Source organism: Ursus arctos, unplaced genomic scaffold (assembly GCF_023065955.2).
Source record: "Ursus arctos isolate Adak ecotype North America unplaced genomic scaffold, UrsArc2.0 scaffold_2, whole genome shotgun sequence".
Taxonomy (NCBI): Eukaryota; Metazoa; Chordata; class Mammalia; order Carnivora; family Ursidae; genus Ursus; species Ursus arctos.
In genome coordinates, this window is record NW_026622874.1 from 98,661,368 (window position 1) to 98,677,845 (window position 16,478).

The 16,478-nt window shown below is 46.4% G+C and overlaps 1 protein-coding gene across 6 annotated transcripts in view; it reads right to left on the bottom strand.

The window, feature by feature from the left end:
• TRRAP (transformation/transcription domain associated protein) overlaps positions 1-16,478 on the bottom strand; it is a 108,696-nt gene that overhangs the window by 72,171 nt on the left and 20,047 nt on the right. For all 6 annotated transcript variants that reach the window (XM_026516255.4, XM_044390250.3, XM_044390247.3 and 3 more), the window contains exons 13-23: positions 14,900-14,978; positions 13,282-13,516; positions 12,464-12,824; positions 12,279-12,376; positions 11,619-11,813; positions 10,613-10,804; positions 8,325-8,490; positions 6,403-6,659; positions 4,179-4,379; positions 1,737-1,888; positions 607-806 (exon numbers count right to left, since the gene is read on the bottom strand). In XM_026516255.4, the coding sequence (XP_026372040.2) occupies positions 607-806; positions 1,737-1,888; positions 4,179-4,379; positions 6,403-6,659; positions 8,325-8,490; positions 10,613-10,804; positions 11,619-11,813; positions 12,279-12,376; positions 12,464-12,824; positions 13,282-13,516; positions 14,900-14,978 (2,136 nt within the window). The remainder of the gene's footprint in view (positions 1-606; positions 807-1,736; positions 1,889-4,178; positions 4,380-6,402; positions 6,660-8,324; positions 8,491-10,612; positions 10,805-11,618; positions 11,814-12,278; positions 12,377-12,463; positions 12,825-13,281; positions 13,517-14,899; positions 14,979-16,478) is intronic.

Here is a 16,478-nt window from a genome sequence, read left to right on the forward strand (position 1 = left end):
ATCTGGAGGGTGAGGGGCCCGGGGACACAACTGCCACAGCACTGCTCCAGTGTGTCCACTGACCGGCGCTGGTCTGGGAGGAGCTGCAAAAACTGGGAGTCAGTGTTCAGAAACTTCTATAGCTACTGGTAGTGTTGAGACACTGTATTGTCTTTTGCAAGAGCACCACCAGTATGCGATGGATTAGAAAGGGAAAACAAGCAGACAAACGAAAGTGGTCCCTCTCCATCCGGAGCCTGAGGACCCCAGAGCAGAGGTGGGAACAGCAGGAATGAGCACCGCACAGCGGAGCCGGCCGAAGGGTTGGGAGGGGAGGCTGGGCCCTGGCAAACCACACGTGATGGGAAGACCGACAATGAGGGAGACCACAAACTGTCTCATACACAGTGTCCAGAAGTATTCTGGCCCCATTTTCATGAAAAACAAAGGGTGAAAATCTTCCACTGGGCGTACTGGACAGAGAAACAGGTAACAGTTTTCAAGTCAGTACTGCACCTGTCACTGAAATCAACCAGCCAAACGCTCCCCAGAAACACCATGACGTCCTGATCGCATTCCTGAAGCACCCCAAGGACGTCCCATAACCACTTCCTCTGCCCGACTCACCGCACTGCTGGGCAACTGCCACCATCGTGTAGTGGCGGATCAGGCTGGCGACAAAGGGCAGGGCGCTGGGCCGGAGATCTTTAATGACAGCAGACATGAACGCCCCGGTCAGGGCCTGCTCAAACGTCTTCCGAGCTGGAGTGTCTTGTGCTTTGTAGCGATGCGATATGATGACGTTAGGTATGGTCTTTTCTGTAAAGCTGAAAGATAAAATTGAATCCATCCTTGCAACACAAGTCCTGAGCTCATGATTCCACCAGGACTTACATGATGAATTCCCTTATGAACGCTTATAACCAGTGGTTCTAGAGACACCCAGTACGTTCTACGTAATATGAGCACAGGCGATGAATCAGAGCGATGCTACAACATGGCGGCAGATTCTGTATTTTTAGTTTTAAAGAAAGTTGAGGTTTGACTTCCAGCTTTTATAACTAAGTAAACCAAATTCTAAGAAGTAACCCCATCAATGAGCAAACAGAAATGAAAAAAAAACTTACACTAAAGACAGCCCTATGCCCGTTATGTGTTGAAAAGTCACCTCACGGGAGCAGAATCAGACGAGGTTCCAGACCTTACTGGCCGTGCGTGTCACCCATCACTGATGCCGTGAGAAATGTGAAAATACAGAGGGAAGGTCCCTTCCCCAAAACGTGGAACACAGCAAGATAACATACACACATGATCACACGTGATCGTCTAAGGTGACAGCCCTAACGGGTAAGAGCAAAATACAAGTATCACAGGACAAATATCTGGGGAATGAAACAATCACTGTGGACCAGAAAAGCAAAAGATCCACTGAACGTCCGCCATGTGCCAGGCACTATGGATACATGGGTGAGCAACAGGAGAGAAAAGGGCAGGACCATTGCCTCCTGAAGCGGACAACCTCAGGGGGAGGCGACCATCAGAAACATGACGACTGAGGTCCACTCGAATTCTCAAGCACCTGGTTTCTCCTCTTCATTTTCTCTAAAAGCCCAGAAAAGCACCGCGAGGCAGGTAACATGTGAACGTCCCGACTCTCGGGAGCATACACTTAGCGCTAGGAAATCTGGGAGGTCCTCTGCACCCCTACATCCTGATATAAGACACACCAATCGTGGAGAACCACATTCCTGACATACTTAGGGTGCGCAAGAAGCTGGTAGAGGGCGTGTTTGTTGTCCTCTAGACTCATCATTGCCACCAGGAAGCACTTGATCACCTCCCATGCTTGCCTCCGGTAGTAGGGCTCAGTGTTGGCACTTTTCAGGCAGTCCAGAGCCGTTTCAATGGCCTGTAGCAAAGAAACACAGAAACTATAGTTTATGCAGAAATTACACAATTACTCAATTCTCTCTTTAGAAAATAAAAGGGTTTTCTTTATTTTTCCAGAAAACCTACATAGCTACACACACATTTTATCCTATTCAGTTAGGTTGACCAGGAAGGCGCGAAAGGCACAATCGCACACAAAATCACGTGAAGCCTTTCACAGCTAAGAGGCTAGTGACCCTTAATGACAATTATATACCTATCAATCAAAAAACTGATCTGTGTTAAAGAGGAAAGACGTCCCCAGGCCGTGTGTGAGGAAGGAGAGAGGGGCTGACAGGGACAGCAGCCCTGCAGACTCATACATGGCCACACGGAGCAGGACCACAGCTCCTCGCTGAGTCACCCCGGATTACAGGGATAATTTTGGGAGTGGTTAAGGATCAATGTAACCTTTGAGCCAATTACTCGCCAAAAGAATAAAGGATTGTAAAGTGTGCCAAAAGCAGGATTATCCTAATGGGGATTCACTGGCACTCGACTTGGCCACATTGCTTCTTCCCTTCACCTTGGCAGCCCCTCCAGCTGCAGCGGGGTGCTGGGAAACCGGCCCCTCGCACCCCTGAAGTCCATGTGGGGGTGCAGGAGGACTTGGAAGCCTATCTTCAAAACTTGGATTTCTTCTTTTGGGAAAAACTATTTCTCAGGAGATTTTCTGGCTCTGCTTAGTCTATGCAGAGATCAAATACAAGTCAGATACCTTAGTTTTCAGTACTAATACCCACCTCACCACTGACAGGGCTGAAGCAAAGAGAATCCCGTATTAAAGAAATTACCTAAAATGCAGGAATGTGCTACTGACACAGGATGTTCACTACAGCAACTTTCAATGTCAAGGATTTTTAGCTGCAGTCTCTTAGGAGGAAACTAGTGTTTAATAGGCAGATAGTTTTTAGAAAGGTCTGGGTGAGAAGCTGGGGCTGCACCTCCCCTGAGGTGTGGAGAGCACACCCATCTACGGGATGGGGCTCGGGGAGGGTCAGGGACAACGCATGTGCTTGAGGAAGTGTGGGGATAGGACGACTGAGAGATGATGATGGAAAATAACTCTAGAGGGACATTTACTCATGATGGGTATCATTCCTCCCAGATATTAGGGAAGTCTGGTTTAAAAAAGAAAAAAAAATCACAGAACCTACTACGTGGGTAAAATTTGTACACAGACAGGTTGAACAGGCAGGAAACAACACAAAAGGACAGTTAGCCTGAGCAGGGGGAGGACTGTGAGTCATCCCAGGCCACAGAATGCTGGTTTAAGACCAGATCTGCAAGGAGCTCAGGAATCCCAGCTGGCATCTGGCTTACAAAACAGCTGAGTCACACAGATGCAAGCAAAAGGCTACTCTAACACCCTTTAAAAAAAAAAAAAAAAGTACCCAGTGTATATAATGGCTAGATAATGGTAACAAAAGCTGTAAGACAAGGTGGAAGAAGGCTGGCTCTGTGATAAGGGGGAGAGTCGACCTAGACAACGTAGATTAGAATCAAGTGGAACAATATCAACATGCAGGTGACAAAGGACTGGGAGGCTCGGTGAGGTGAGGGAAAAACAGCTTTCAATAAAGATAAAGCAAAAGTAGCAGAGTGGGACATTCTGGCAAGACGCTGGAGACATAGTCCGTCCATCTTTTACCCAACAAAACAGGAGCTTTAAGTGGATGGAGAGAGCACAGAGCTGTCCTCAGAGGGCTAAGGAGCCAGGAGAGACAGCAGGTGCTCGCTTTGGGTAGAGAATGGGAGAGACACAGGTGCTCAGGAGTGACAAGTATGGGATTAACTTGGGTTCCAAAAGACACTTGAAGTAAAGCCTGCCAGGCATCAAAACAGACCAAGTTCAAGGGTAGGATGGGCTGGGCATCACCACCTCCCGCTCTACCAGGAAAGACGAAATTGCTCAAGGGTCCCAAGTTCTCGTGCAGCATACCTCCACCGGCCTCCTGGTATTCTGAAAGGCCCCTTGCCAACCAAGCTGGTCCCCAAATACATTTTGTACTTTAAGTTAGAAACTCCCTCCCAAGGGGCATCTGGTTGGCTCAGTCGGTAGAGCATGTGACCCTTGATCTCGGGGTTTTGAATTAGAGCCCCACATTGGGTACAGAGATTACTTAAAAACAAAATCTTAAAAAAAAAAAAAAAAAAAAGAAATTCCCTCCCAAGAAAGTACATTTTGTTTATATATTTTCAAATAGAAATCCACATTCTTAAAACGAAACATGTAGTATCTTTAAGCTCCTGAAGACTTCCAAATTTACCTTCTCCATTGGGAGCTGGAGAGATGCTTTACAATCGGAAAACTCCACTGTGATACTTGGGCCTTGAACCTCAGTCACAACATAGTGCAGCTTCTGGGACTCCTTCAACATCTTCCTGTTACTGCCACCAAATTTACCAAGTACACGGTAGGCCACATGAGAAATGCTGTCAGCAGGATTGCGCAGGGTGCGCCATAAAGCCTACAACCCAACATACTTCCATTAAAATCCTTTCAAGGTGCTGCATTCTCGTGGTTCATAAATCAAAATTTGGAAGTTATAAAAGACTATACAGCAAAAAGTTTTCCTCCCATCTCCGTCCCCTGCAAACATGCACTTCCTGTGCTTGGGAGAAACCAATGTTATCAGTCTTGTGTGTCCTTCCAGAAACATTGTGTCTTTAAAGAAAACACACACATAAACATAAACGTCCTTCCATGCCCCTGAAATATAAACCGTAGTATATGGTAAGTATCACAGAGCTCAAAAGCACGAAAACTACGCAACATATGGTTTCAGCATATATACAAAATACAATCAGAGGATGGAGAAAAATGCTAATTACTGGTAAAGTTCTTGTCCTGGGATTGATGGTGAGTTCTCGGGTTTTTACTCCTACTGTTAAGCTTTATAATGTACAAACGTGACAAATTCCTGCAAATACGACACACAAACTATCTTACACATTTCAAACCTCACGTTAGAAAGGATGGTGAAGAGGGGAAAGAAACATAGCACAGGACTTGGGTTACGGGAATACGTGACAAGGACGTGTACCTCGTACTTACAATTAGGGCCACATGCACTCAGCTATTTCAGAAAACTTTTGTCAATTTTCCCACATTCCTTTACCTGAACTACCTTAAGTCCTAAAAATTACTATGTCTATTTAACTCAATTTTCTTAAATCACCTTCCGTAACAATATTAGTCCCTAGGAACAGTCAACATAAAATCTTAGAACTTTTCTTTAAAGCAAAATTTCAATTTCTCTTATGTCCCTAAAGGTCCAAAAAGGCTTATCCTTAATGAACACCTGCTGAGAGGTGCCGAGCCTCCCTACCTCCACCCCCGGACCCCGCCCAACCACTCCTCACGTAGCCTCAGGAGCGGGAAATTCTGCTTCACTCCCCAGGAGGGTGGCATCGGGAAGGAGTGCTGGTTGATGGGACCACAGAGAGATGCCCCTTGTCTGGTGTGGGGGCAGGGGTGGGAAGTTTACAGTGTCTCCAGAAGCAGGAAGCAGCCTTGCCCCCGTCACTCCTGAGGGCTGTCTGCCTCATGGAATGGCAAGAGGCCCATGAGCCCATCCCTGCCTCCTCCTCCTGCTTGGTGCTCATCCACACCTGGGTCAGGCCCAGGGGCTGCCTTCCAGAACCATCATGCTGTTCTCGAGGTAGGCTCTCGGGTCAATTCTCCAAACGACGGTGGGAGGGTGGACTTAGAGGCCTTGACCCAACCTCCCGGACCATCCTCTCCCACCTAGATGGAGCCCAAGTCAGGACTGGTGGGGTAAGTCTCCCAACCCTAGCCTCAAGCGCAAGCTGCAGTTTCCGATCTGGACTCCTGTCTTTCAGGAGTTAGGGCGCCTCCATCATCTAAAGCTGGCATTCTGACCCCGACTTGGGGCCAAATACTCTACACCAAAGAGGCAGATGAGTAGGGAACAGGCAGCCTGCACCTCTGACAACTACCAACTATATTACGAATCCATATGACCGCACAACGTGAAGGAAAAACCGAATACTTAATACACAAACTCTCATGGAGAGAAAATATAAAATGTTTTCAAAACAATCTCCTTGATTATCGGCTTCATTTCCCTTGACCCCAAAGTGGACATCTGCGCTTCCCTTAGGAGTCTGCTTCTCTTTAAGAGCTTCTGTGGTTAAGAAGCATCTCCTTGGCAGCACGTAGTAACCGTAACACCTGCCTTCAGAGGTCATGAACTGAAGGAAGGTGTGCCACTTGTGAAAGCTCTCTGAAAAAGGAAAATACTACAAAACCAGTGTCTACTCAATACTTAAGAGTATTTCTTCACATCTTTTCGTAAGCCAGGAGACTCATCAAGTTGAAAGCTACAGAGAACCCAACATGGGGCACAGAGAGCTCCATGGGGGCCTGTCACTTCTGGACACCACTGGCCTAAAATTCCCAGTAAAAACTAGATACGCGAGCACCCAGCGTCCCGCCCTGTGCCGGCGCTGGCGAGCGCGCGGGCCTACCTGCATGAGCTCCGCACGGACCGGCTGAATGTGGTCATAGAGGAAATCAGGTTGCAGGTTGTCCACACACAACTCCAGGGTCCTCAGGCCTTGGCTGACCAACGTCTGCGACCCATTGAGAGCAGACACCAAGGGGTCCATCAGCATGGGCAGGTACGGCAAGAGCGAGCTCAGCCGCACGGGCACCGTGAGACACAGCTCCACGAAGAGGTCCTTCATGTGCTGCTTATGCAAACCGCTCTGCAGCATGTTCAGCCCTAAACAGCGTGTGGGGACGTCAGAGAAGGAAGTTACTCCCAGACAGGCCAAAGTGAACCGTACAAGATAACGGTTCCACCTCTTACTATCAGCATTAATGTGATGACGGGAAGACGTCTCAGGTCTCATAATCCACTACGTTAGCTAAATCTATTCTACAAGCTAAATCTTTCCTGTAACCGTGACCCCTTCTGTCACATTCACTGTAACAACAGCAGGCTGCACACCATTATAAATTATACTTTAAGCTATAACTATTTAACATCAATTAATTTTAATGAAATAGTTAATATTACACATCTTTTAAAAACCACGTTATGTTGGGGTGCCTGGGTGGCTCAGTTGGTCGAGCGTCCGACTCCTGACTTCGGCTCAGGGTCATGAGATGGAGCCCCGCGTTGGGTTCCGTGCTCAGCGCGGAGCCTGCTTGGGATTCTCCCTCCCACTGCCCCTCCCACCCCTCAAAAACATACACACACATACATACACAAAAGTCATGCTACGTTTCTAACAAGCCCAATCCAAAGACACAAACTCCAGTAAGACACATTCACCTCAAGCTTGAGGTTTACAACCTCACATCTTTTACCAGGCTTCCAAAAGACCACAGGTGAGGTCTACACCGTAAAATAAACATTTTCTTAAGAAAACCCACTTTTGTTTCCTATCAATAGAGAGGATCTTCCTTTTTACAAAGTCAACCTCCCCACCTTTCATGAGGGTACCCTGGGCTCCTTCCAAACTGAAACATGTCAGATCAGGACGTGCCCCGAGTGCTCAGAGACAAGCTAGAGAGGATGGTGAGAGCTCAGAGAGAAGAGGCACCAGTGAAGGCATCACACAGCAGCAGCACTGGATTCAGAGTCGGGGGGGGGGGGGGGAGAGGGAAAGACCAAATTCCCAGAAGGAGACCCGCTTGAACACAACTAGGTAGTTAGAAAAAGCGTGGGGATGTGGCACAGAGCGCAGGACGAGGAAATCAGACTCCTCAGAGCAGAGGGCTCGGGCTGGGGAATGACCGGAGATGGGATTAAATACAGAGAGTGGAGCTGGATTACGGATGGTGGATTTACAGCCATGTTACAGGCAACGCGGTCAACCACTTCCCAATGCCTCCTAGGTATCATATGTTGTAAACGGCTTCTCTTTAAGGAGCCCCGTTTAGCTCTGTATCTTGAAAGCATTCCTGCTTACATGGCAATTACAGGATTCTGCTTATGCAGATGTGCAACAAAATAAAAATATAAACTTACAAATCAGCTTTATAATTGCTTTTTCCCTGTCTTACTTGGATTCTCTTTCAATCTAGAGATCCCTGATATTATTACTAAGTAGCCCTAGAAACCATTTTCTAGGCTTGCTTACCAAATGCTACCAAATACAACCAAGGCCTAACGAGGGTGACGAAAACCTTCCAACTCTGAAGGTCCATCCCTGAACAGGAGGGCTCCCTTCAAAGTCCCACTGCCTTTAAAGAGAGTGGGACACAGGGATGGATAGACACACACACGCACACACACACACACACACTCTGCCAGGTGACACGCACATCCATCCCTTCACCATGACCTTCGCTGGATACAGAGGATGAACCCCACAGACACAGGCAGCTAAACTCATACGTGCGCACAAGACTAAATGGCAACCAAAGTCACTGCTCTGACCTTGCAGGAGGTTTGGTAGGAGAGGCAAAAATTCCTGATACAGGAGGTCATGGCTGCCTCCCCCAATGGAGCGGAAGAGGGCCCGAAGCAGCAGGAAGTAGTTGTAGGGCTCTTTGGCAGTCTGTGCAAGCTCCATAGAGCTGTTCACGATCTTGTGCAGGTGGGGCTGCAGGGCGGAGAAAAGGCAGGTTAACAGGCTCTAAACGAGGCGGGCCACACAATTCAAGCCGAAGGTTCACTGCAAACAGGAATGGAAGGTAATTCTGATCCAACCTTTATTTGGTTCAAATTAATTTGTCTTAAAATATACGCTGGTTTCCACTGGGGTGACCGTGAAGGAGGCATTTAACAGGTTCCCATGTTACTGTGTAGTTACCGGATATTGAAAAGATGACACTCTGGAGCAGGAACCGGAGGGTCTGTCGGCCCTGCAATTCCCGTGGATACGGTCACTTCCTATATAAGACTAAATCTCTGAACAAGATGAAGACGCCCATTTCCTGTAACAACCTAAATGCAAAAAAATCACCTAAGGGAAGGGAAACGTCACTATCAAATATGATACACATTGCTTGGAAGAGCCACAAAAATTGAGATTGTAAGGGGGCGTCTGACTCTGGACTTCGGCTCAGGTCGTGATCTCATGGTGGTAAGACTGAGCCCCAGGCACAGCTCACACTCAGCAGAGTCTGCTTGTCCCTCTCTCTCCTGCCCCTCTCCCTGCCTGCTTGCTTGTGTACGGGCACTCTCTCTCTCACTCAAATGAATAAATAAAATCTTTTTTAAAAAATTGAGATTATAAGGTTTTGGAAGATTTAATTGAAAAAAATGGGTATTTCTTTAATTAAAAAAAAAAGCACTTTACTAGCTTATAGTAACTTTAACTTTAAGCCAGATTAGCTTTTTATTTTGTACTTCAGGTCCCGGTTTTAGCATGTGGCAGGTTAGGCTGCACATGAAATGTTTTACAGGCTAATTTAACATGAACTCGGAAGTGCTGTGTGGTCGATGACACAGATCCCAATTTGCTGTCACAGGTGGCACGACAGATTGATTTTACAGACTAAATCAACCATATATATTTTTTGACAAAAAGTTCTATGAAATTTGTTCTTTGAATGTTTTCCTGGAACAATATTCCAACATCCTACCATTAGGGTTTGCTCCGTTTTTGTTGTGTTGTTCTGTATCTAATATTAGCAAAATTTAAATCTTTTGAAGATACCAAATCATGTGGACACAGATTGCAATCAAATACTACTTCTTAGAAAAATTTAAGTATTTTTCTTTCCTATTACCACAAAAGTAATATCAAGGTTGTTGACAAGTGATTACTATAGAACTGAAAAAACCCCCAAGAAAAGTCACATAAAAGCAGAGATGACTAGTGCTCTCTGTCATCTGTTCATTTACTACTCCGGGGGAAAAAAATGGATCTTGTTTACAGCTTCAGAATTCCCCCACAGGAAGACATCACTCTTCAGAGACAACTGGTGATAACATTTGACTTTCTGCAGGACTTAAATATTCTGCCTTCAGTGGAAGTGAATTTTTATTAGGTTTTCTGTTACACCATCTGCTGCTTTTTCAGTGGTAGATGGAACTACGGGTAAGTTTTTTAGCCATTTGCTAAAATCAAATAACTGATGAGATCAAATTATACTGCATTAGTCATCCACAAAAATGTCAGGAGACACAGCCCTCCAAAACGGTCTTTATAAGGAACACAGACTGGTTGGAATTCTTGATATAAAGGGGGAAAATAAACAAATGGTCCCGAAATGAGATGTTCATGTATCGCCACAGAAAATAAGAACACAGAGAAGAAACAGAGTTCAAGTGGAGGATGGCTGATGTCATCAGAATGGTTACAGAGCCAGCCGTTTCTCCTCGGATAAGAGAAGTTCGTGAAGACATTTTTTCCCTCTTCATTCCTTTCCATCGCTCAGTTTTTAAAACAGGAACAATGTGCTCCTATTTTACTTGTGTAATTCAGAGAAAGAAATTTGAATTAAAAGAAAAAAATTCAGTGCTGGTAGTACTACTGGCAACCCACTGCCGACCACAGGCATTCTGAAGTTCTCGCTTTAAATCACGGATTAAGCTCTGCTTAGAGATATATGAGAAGTGTTTCACCTCTGGCCCTTATTTGTTGCAAATACTTATTAATTCAAAGAGCACTTTACAAATATAAAAAAAGCAACTCCAGTCTGTGCAGTGAAAACAGGAATCAAAACACAACAACGAAAAGCCAAAACAAAGTCCACTCAGATCTAAGTGAGCTTTACCTTCAGCATTTGTTCGTTCTCAGCCGCGAAGAGGGACACGGAGCCAAAGACCAACTTGAACAGCTTGAGGTACAGGTTGGAGAGCTCCACGTGGGAGCCCATTTCCGGCAGGCGGTCCAGGAGGTACTCCACCAGAATGGTAGCAAACAGAGCCGAGGTAGTAGGGTTCGCCAAGAAGGAATTGGCAACAATCTGTCCCAACAAGACATACACGTGACAAAAATAATCCCCTCCTCGAAGTAGCTTTAGCACAAAGTAATGAACTGCCCAAAAATACAAAATCAAACCTGTATCAGATACTCCAAGAAATTATCCACCCAAGGAAAAAAAATTAATAAATCGGCTGAGCGCTAAGTGGCGCAGTTCACTCCAAATACTTAAGTCCCTTATTTTATCCTCGCCATCAAATACCAAGAGCCTACATCTACCATATATTTAATTTTTACTAATGAAAGAAACTGATCCAAAACATCTTGATATTTTGGAAAAAAAAAAATTTTTTTTAAGATGTGAGAAAGGGGGAGACCAAGAGCGAGAAGCAGACTCCCTGCTGATCACGGAGGCCAATACAGGACTCGATCCCAGGACCCTGGGATCATGACTCAAGCCGAAGGCAGATGACCAACCCATGAGCCACCTAGGCACCCCGAAAATTTTATTATTATACCCTAATATTTCTCTAGTTGGTTAACTGTCCAATTTTTTATTTCAGCTCAGATCATGACCTTAAGGTCCCGGATCGAACCCTGCATCAGGCTCTGCGCTCAGCAGGGAGTCTACTTAAGATTCTCTCTCTCCCTCTGCACCAACCCCCTCCCCCTGGTTTGCACATGTGCATGTGTGCACTCTCTCTCAAAAAAAAACTAACCAAATGAATTTTTGGTTCTATGAGCACACCCTTCAGCATATTATTTAGAAAGCCCTCCAACAGAATGCCAAGTATTCAACACACAAACCAGTAACTTTAAAGTTAATGTTCAAAAGATATGAAAAAGGAGTTTTGTACCTGAAGAGCATAATTTTTTGAGATTCTTTCCACCATATAAGGGACTGTCGTTTGAAAGATCTCTTTAAATGTTAGGGGATTCATCATTGTGAACACGCCAGCGAAGTGTTCCAACACCTCCTTCTCTTCCTTCATTCTGACGGTCTGGCAGTTCGCTACGCGAATGTATGTCTGTCCGTTTCCTGCTATCTGGACCTAGCACGGGGAGAAAACCCATGGACATTAAAACTAGGCATCTCGGAATGTATTCCATAAGTAGATTAGCTACATATCTAAAACAGAACATTTCAATTAGATAATAAATGTCCCGTCCCATCTTTTAATGCACTATTCTTGGCTTAATTTTGGAAAATAATTAAAACAAACAAAAAAGCTTATTAAGGGTTCCACACAGGAACAAATTTAGTAAACTTGAATCTTGTTTAAGTAAACTTACGTCCCTATTGCTATCCACTGACACCAACCACCACCCCACAGAACGCACACACTGACATCACACGGGAGGCTCTTCCCGTAACGTGCTGCTACGCTGCCGAACAAAAGCAAACCTGGATACACAAACACTGTCGACGGCCCAAATAATGACAGGTGAGCCTCTCAAGACCCAACACTAGCATCTCCCCTCCACGCTCGGAGCCTGGTTGGAGGGCACTGCCTTACCTGATAAATATCTAAAGCCTGCATTGCATATTTCACAAGTTTTATGTAAATCTGAGTCTCTTTGGGCTGTAACTGCTTGTTGGGAATGAACTGAGCTTCTGAAAGAGAGAAAGCATAATCAGTTACTGTGAATAAGCCCACTCTCTGAAAAACATCATGTCTAAATAATTCAAGAGCGGAATTACCACCAGGTGCTTTACATGACGTTATGCCCCACGTGATTGTCTTGACGCCACAGACCAAGGTTTTTACCAAACTTCGACAATCTGTGACCTGGAATGTCTGCTTGTCCTCCTTATCCTTTTCTCCTTGCTTTTCAAATGGAGGCACAGGGGCTGGGGTCACGGGGGTGGCAGGGGTGGGGGGCGGAGGCGGGGCGGGGGCGGGAACGGGCGCGGGGGAGGGGGCAGGGCCCGGGGCTGCAGGGGCAGTGGGCACCCCGGGAAGGGCTGCCTCCACAGCTCCGAGTTCTGACTGGGGCTTGCACTTCTTAAAAATAGCAGAGAGCTGGTACCGGGCGATGGTGTGGAATTTGAGAACAAAGACCTAGCAGGAAGAGAAAGTGGCGAGAAAGACAAAAATCATTCCTCTTCGATAGGCCAACAACCCTTTCAGAAGACAAAGGAACTGTGAAACCACTCGCTGAAGTCGCTCTGCTTCGTATGAAGAACACAAGTGTGCCATTTTCCCCAATGGTAACTATAGTGGCACCGCTACCACCACCGACCTTGGCAATCACACTCTACTCCATACCCACACACCGAACTAGGTGCCTCCCCAGAGGTATTCGCAGAGAACCCAGCCCTGGTTACATAGCATCCCAGAAAGACCTCTTCTAAGTACTTGCCAGGAACCGTGCTAAGAGCAACATGTACTGTTTTCTCATCTCTCAGGACAATCCTGGGAGGCAGACCCTGTGACTACCCCTGGTCGGATGAGTAGGCTGGCACAGAGAAGTTACGGGACGAAAGAGCAGGACGCCGACGCCTCTCAGGACCGGTACCTCCAGCATCCGCATTAGGACATCTCTCCCGTTGCCGCTCTCCTGCTCGCTCTTGGAGCGGATACAGTCCACCAGGTTCAGCAGCAGCTTGCAGGACATGGTCTGGATGCTGCTGGGCAGAGACTCGTCATCGATGTTCTTGGCAAAGAGCTGGACGGCGAGGGAGAGGTCGCTGAGGGGCAGGTGCTGACGGACGTGGTGCACGAGATCGGCCAGCGTGCTGTAGGCGAGGGGCCTGCGGGCAGAGACCTCTGCTAGCGTGCGGGCCACGTTCCCACAGTCCCACATCTACAGGCCACCGTTTCTCCCACCACGTGCCCCAGCAACACACAGGGCGGTACATTTGGGCACGCTTTTTCCAGTTTCCCCAGCTACACGGCCACAGGCTCAAGTCTGGTCTCGGTACCTAAATCTTTACTTTCCAAGTTCTCGCATGTCGTGGTCACAAGGGCGCATACAGTATAGGAGCAGAAATCACACACAGAAAGGGGTTTTGTTACTCAAACATGAACAGTGTGTGTCAATGAACGCCTTATAAATTGTGACTATTTTAGAGAGACAGAAAAAGAACATTTGAGCTACTGAGTACTCACTGACTAAATGTCTGGACACCTGCTACGTGCCAGCCATGAGCTAGACACCAGGATACCGGTGACCAAAGTGAACAGAGCCCCTGGCCTCAGGAAGCTTATTACAGGAGGGGAAACAGACCGGAACAAATTGCACAGTAAGTGACGTGGGAGACCTGAAAACACACTGGGACAAAGACCAGAGGGGGAGCCGCTCACTTAGGGGGCAGGCAAAGCCCCTTTGAAAAGGTCACACTGATGCTGAGACCTTAAGGACAAAAGGGCCATAGGGCAAAGAGCCACGGAAATTTCCAGAAGGAGGAAACTGGAAAGACAAAGGCCCTGAGTGGGACGTGCCAAGGTGCCACAGAGGCCAGCGTGGCTGCAACAGGTCTGGGAAGGGAGAGCCAAATCCCACGCAAGTGGTGAGTCTGGTGGTCGTTTCCAAGGGCAACAGAGAGCCCACTGGAGGGTCTCAAGCAGGAGTGACATGATCTAATGTCCAACTGCAGGCAGGTTCAACTGCAAGCTATAAAAAAAAGCGTCTTCATATTTGTAACTATTTTATATGGAAAATGCAGTGAATAGTCTACATTTTATTCATTTTATTAAATGCATAAAAAATAAAGCTAGAAGGAAATACACCAAAATACTATTTATGTTACTTGAACTCCTTGCATAGAACCAAAAGGTTTTCTTTCCTTCTTGCTTCTTGTTGGGTCGTTAAATATACTTTTATAATAAAGAGACACACTTGTTATATAAAAAGCAAAAAAACCCCAAACAAACAAAACACCAAAAAACCACAACAGAAAAACTAACACAAGTCAGATACAGTTTTACTTATGATTTAAATCAAGACAACTATTCTGATTTTTCCCTGTAAGCTAAGGCACAAAAACCAACCTAAGGCATTTCCAAATTCCCTGCAATTCTAAACTCAAAGGGAGAGTAAAGCTTATGTCTGTTGAAACACTCGTAACACAAAGTGCCACGGCTCACTGCCCCCCTGCACTTTGTCAATAGATACCGCACGTTTAATACCATACCTGAGAGTCTCTCGAGCAGTATATCCTGATCCAATGAGTATGGACTCATCAAACAGCTTGTCCATGCAAGGAATGAACTCTAGAACACAAATGTCCATTGCATATGTCACCAATTACACCAATGACACTGGGAGCTCCTTCTCAGTACCTTCACAGGAGCCAACCTACAGTTCATGAGCAATCTAGATTTGGAAACGCGTGGGGAGGAGAAAAACACACATGCTGTATTTCAGTCCAAGACACTGTCTTTGCTGGGCCGCACAAGCCGTCTGCCGTCAAAGATGCAGCTGGGATCACATTCAGTATCAGAGAATGAGTAAGAAAAAGTGAGCTTCCTGTTCCTTGGCAGAGAACCTGCTCCTAGTACTTCGGGGGAGGCCCATCCCACCCTCCTCAAAAGCTGTCACCAGCAGGGCACCTGGCTGGCTCAGTTGGAAGAGCACGTGACTCTTGGTCTTGGGGTTGTGAGTTTGAGCCCCATGTTGGGTGCAAACAGTATTTAAAACAAACAAACAAATAAAACCCTGCCACCATCCGCCCACGCCTATCTGGAGAAGAGGGGCACCATCTCCTTAATTCCCCCTTAGTCACTGCCCTGAAGTCATCCTTCTTAAACATTTTATGATTACTTATTATGGAGAAATAAGGGTATTTCTCCATATAAATTACAAAAGTCTAAAAATTTTACAGGGTTGTCCTCGACATGGGGCCCAGGTTAAGGGTCCCCACTTCTGGGTGAGGCTGACTAGAAACTCACGGGGGTTCTGTCTAGTCCTGCAGATGGAATCATCGCCAAACCTCCCCCTGCTCCCCTGCAGGCCTGTAGACTCCACCAGGGTAGAAACAGCTGGTCTTCACTCAGGGACAAATCACAATTCTGAGGATGTGCGGATAGGGCAGCAACCTGCATTTTTTAGGCCTCTCCTCCACACTCCCCCAGGGAACTCTGGCCACAAATATTCAAAGGATGTTTAGATTCTGGAACAAGCCTGACACTGGGGCCAGCTTCAAGAAATCAAAATACATTCTCCACCAGCTAAAGCTACTGCAGGTCAAAGATCTGACAGAAGCGTGTGCACTGCAGAGACACGATGCTTGTCTCCAGGTAACCCCCAAAGCGAGGCCGCACGGGCAGAAGGGCCAAAAGGAAGACGCAACCAGCAATCCCTCTGAAGTCGGAGAAGGGAACGTGCCTGGAAGGTCCTCAGTAGATGGCCCAGAGGAAGAAGGCACGGAAAGATGCCAAGGACTCAGGCACCAACCGCTGGCAGGCTGGCTAGGGACGAGCAAAGTGTGCGAGGAGGAAGTGGTAAGAAATGAAGCTAAACGGCCCTAGTTCCCAGATTCCCTCCATGACCTGGAATCAGAACCTCCAGAACAACGGGTAACGTGACAGCTAGGTTTTCTCGAACTACTGCTCTTCGGGGTTAGTGCAAATGGGTTACCATTTGCTATCGTTTCAGATGCCAAAAAAAAGTAGAGCTACCTGAAAATGTCAGTGGATGTGTAAATTTTAGCTATATGAACACTTTTTTGTATTTTATAATAACATAATATATACTAATATTAATGTTTAAAA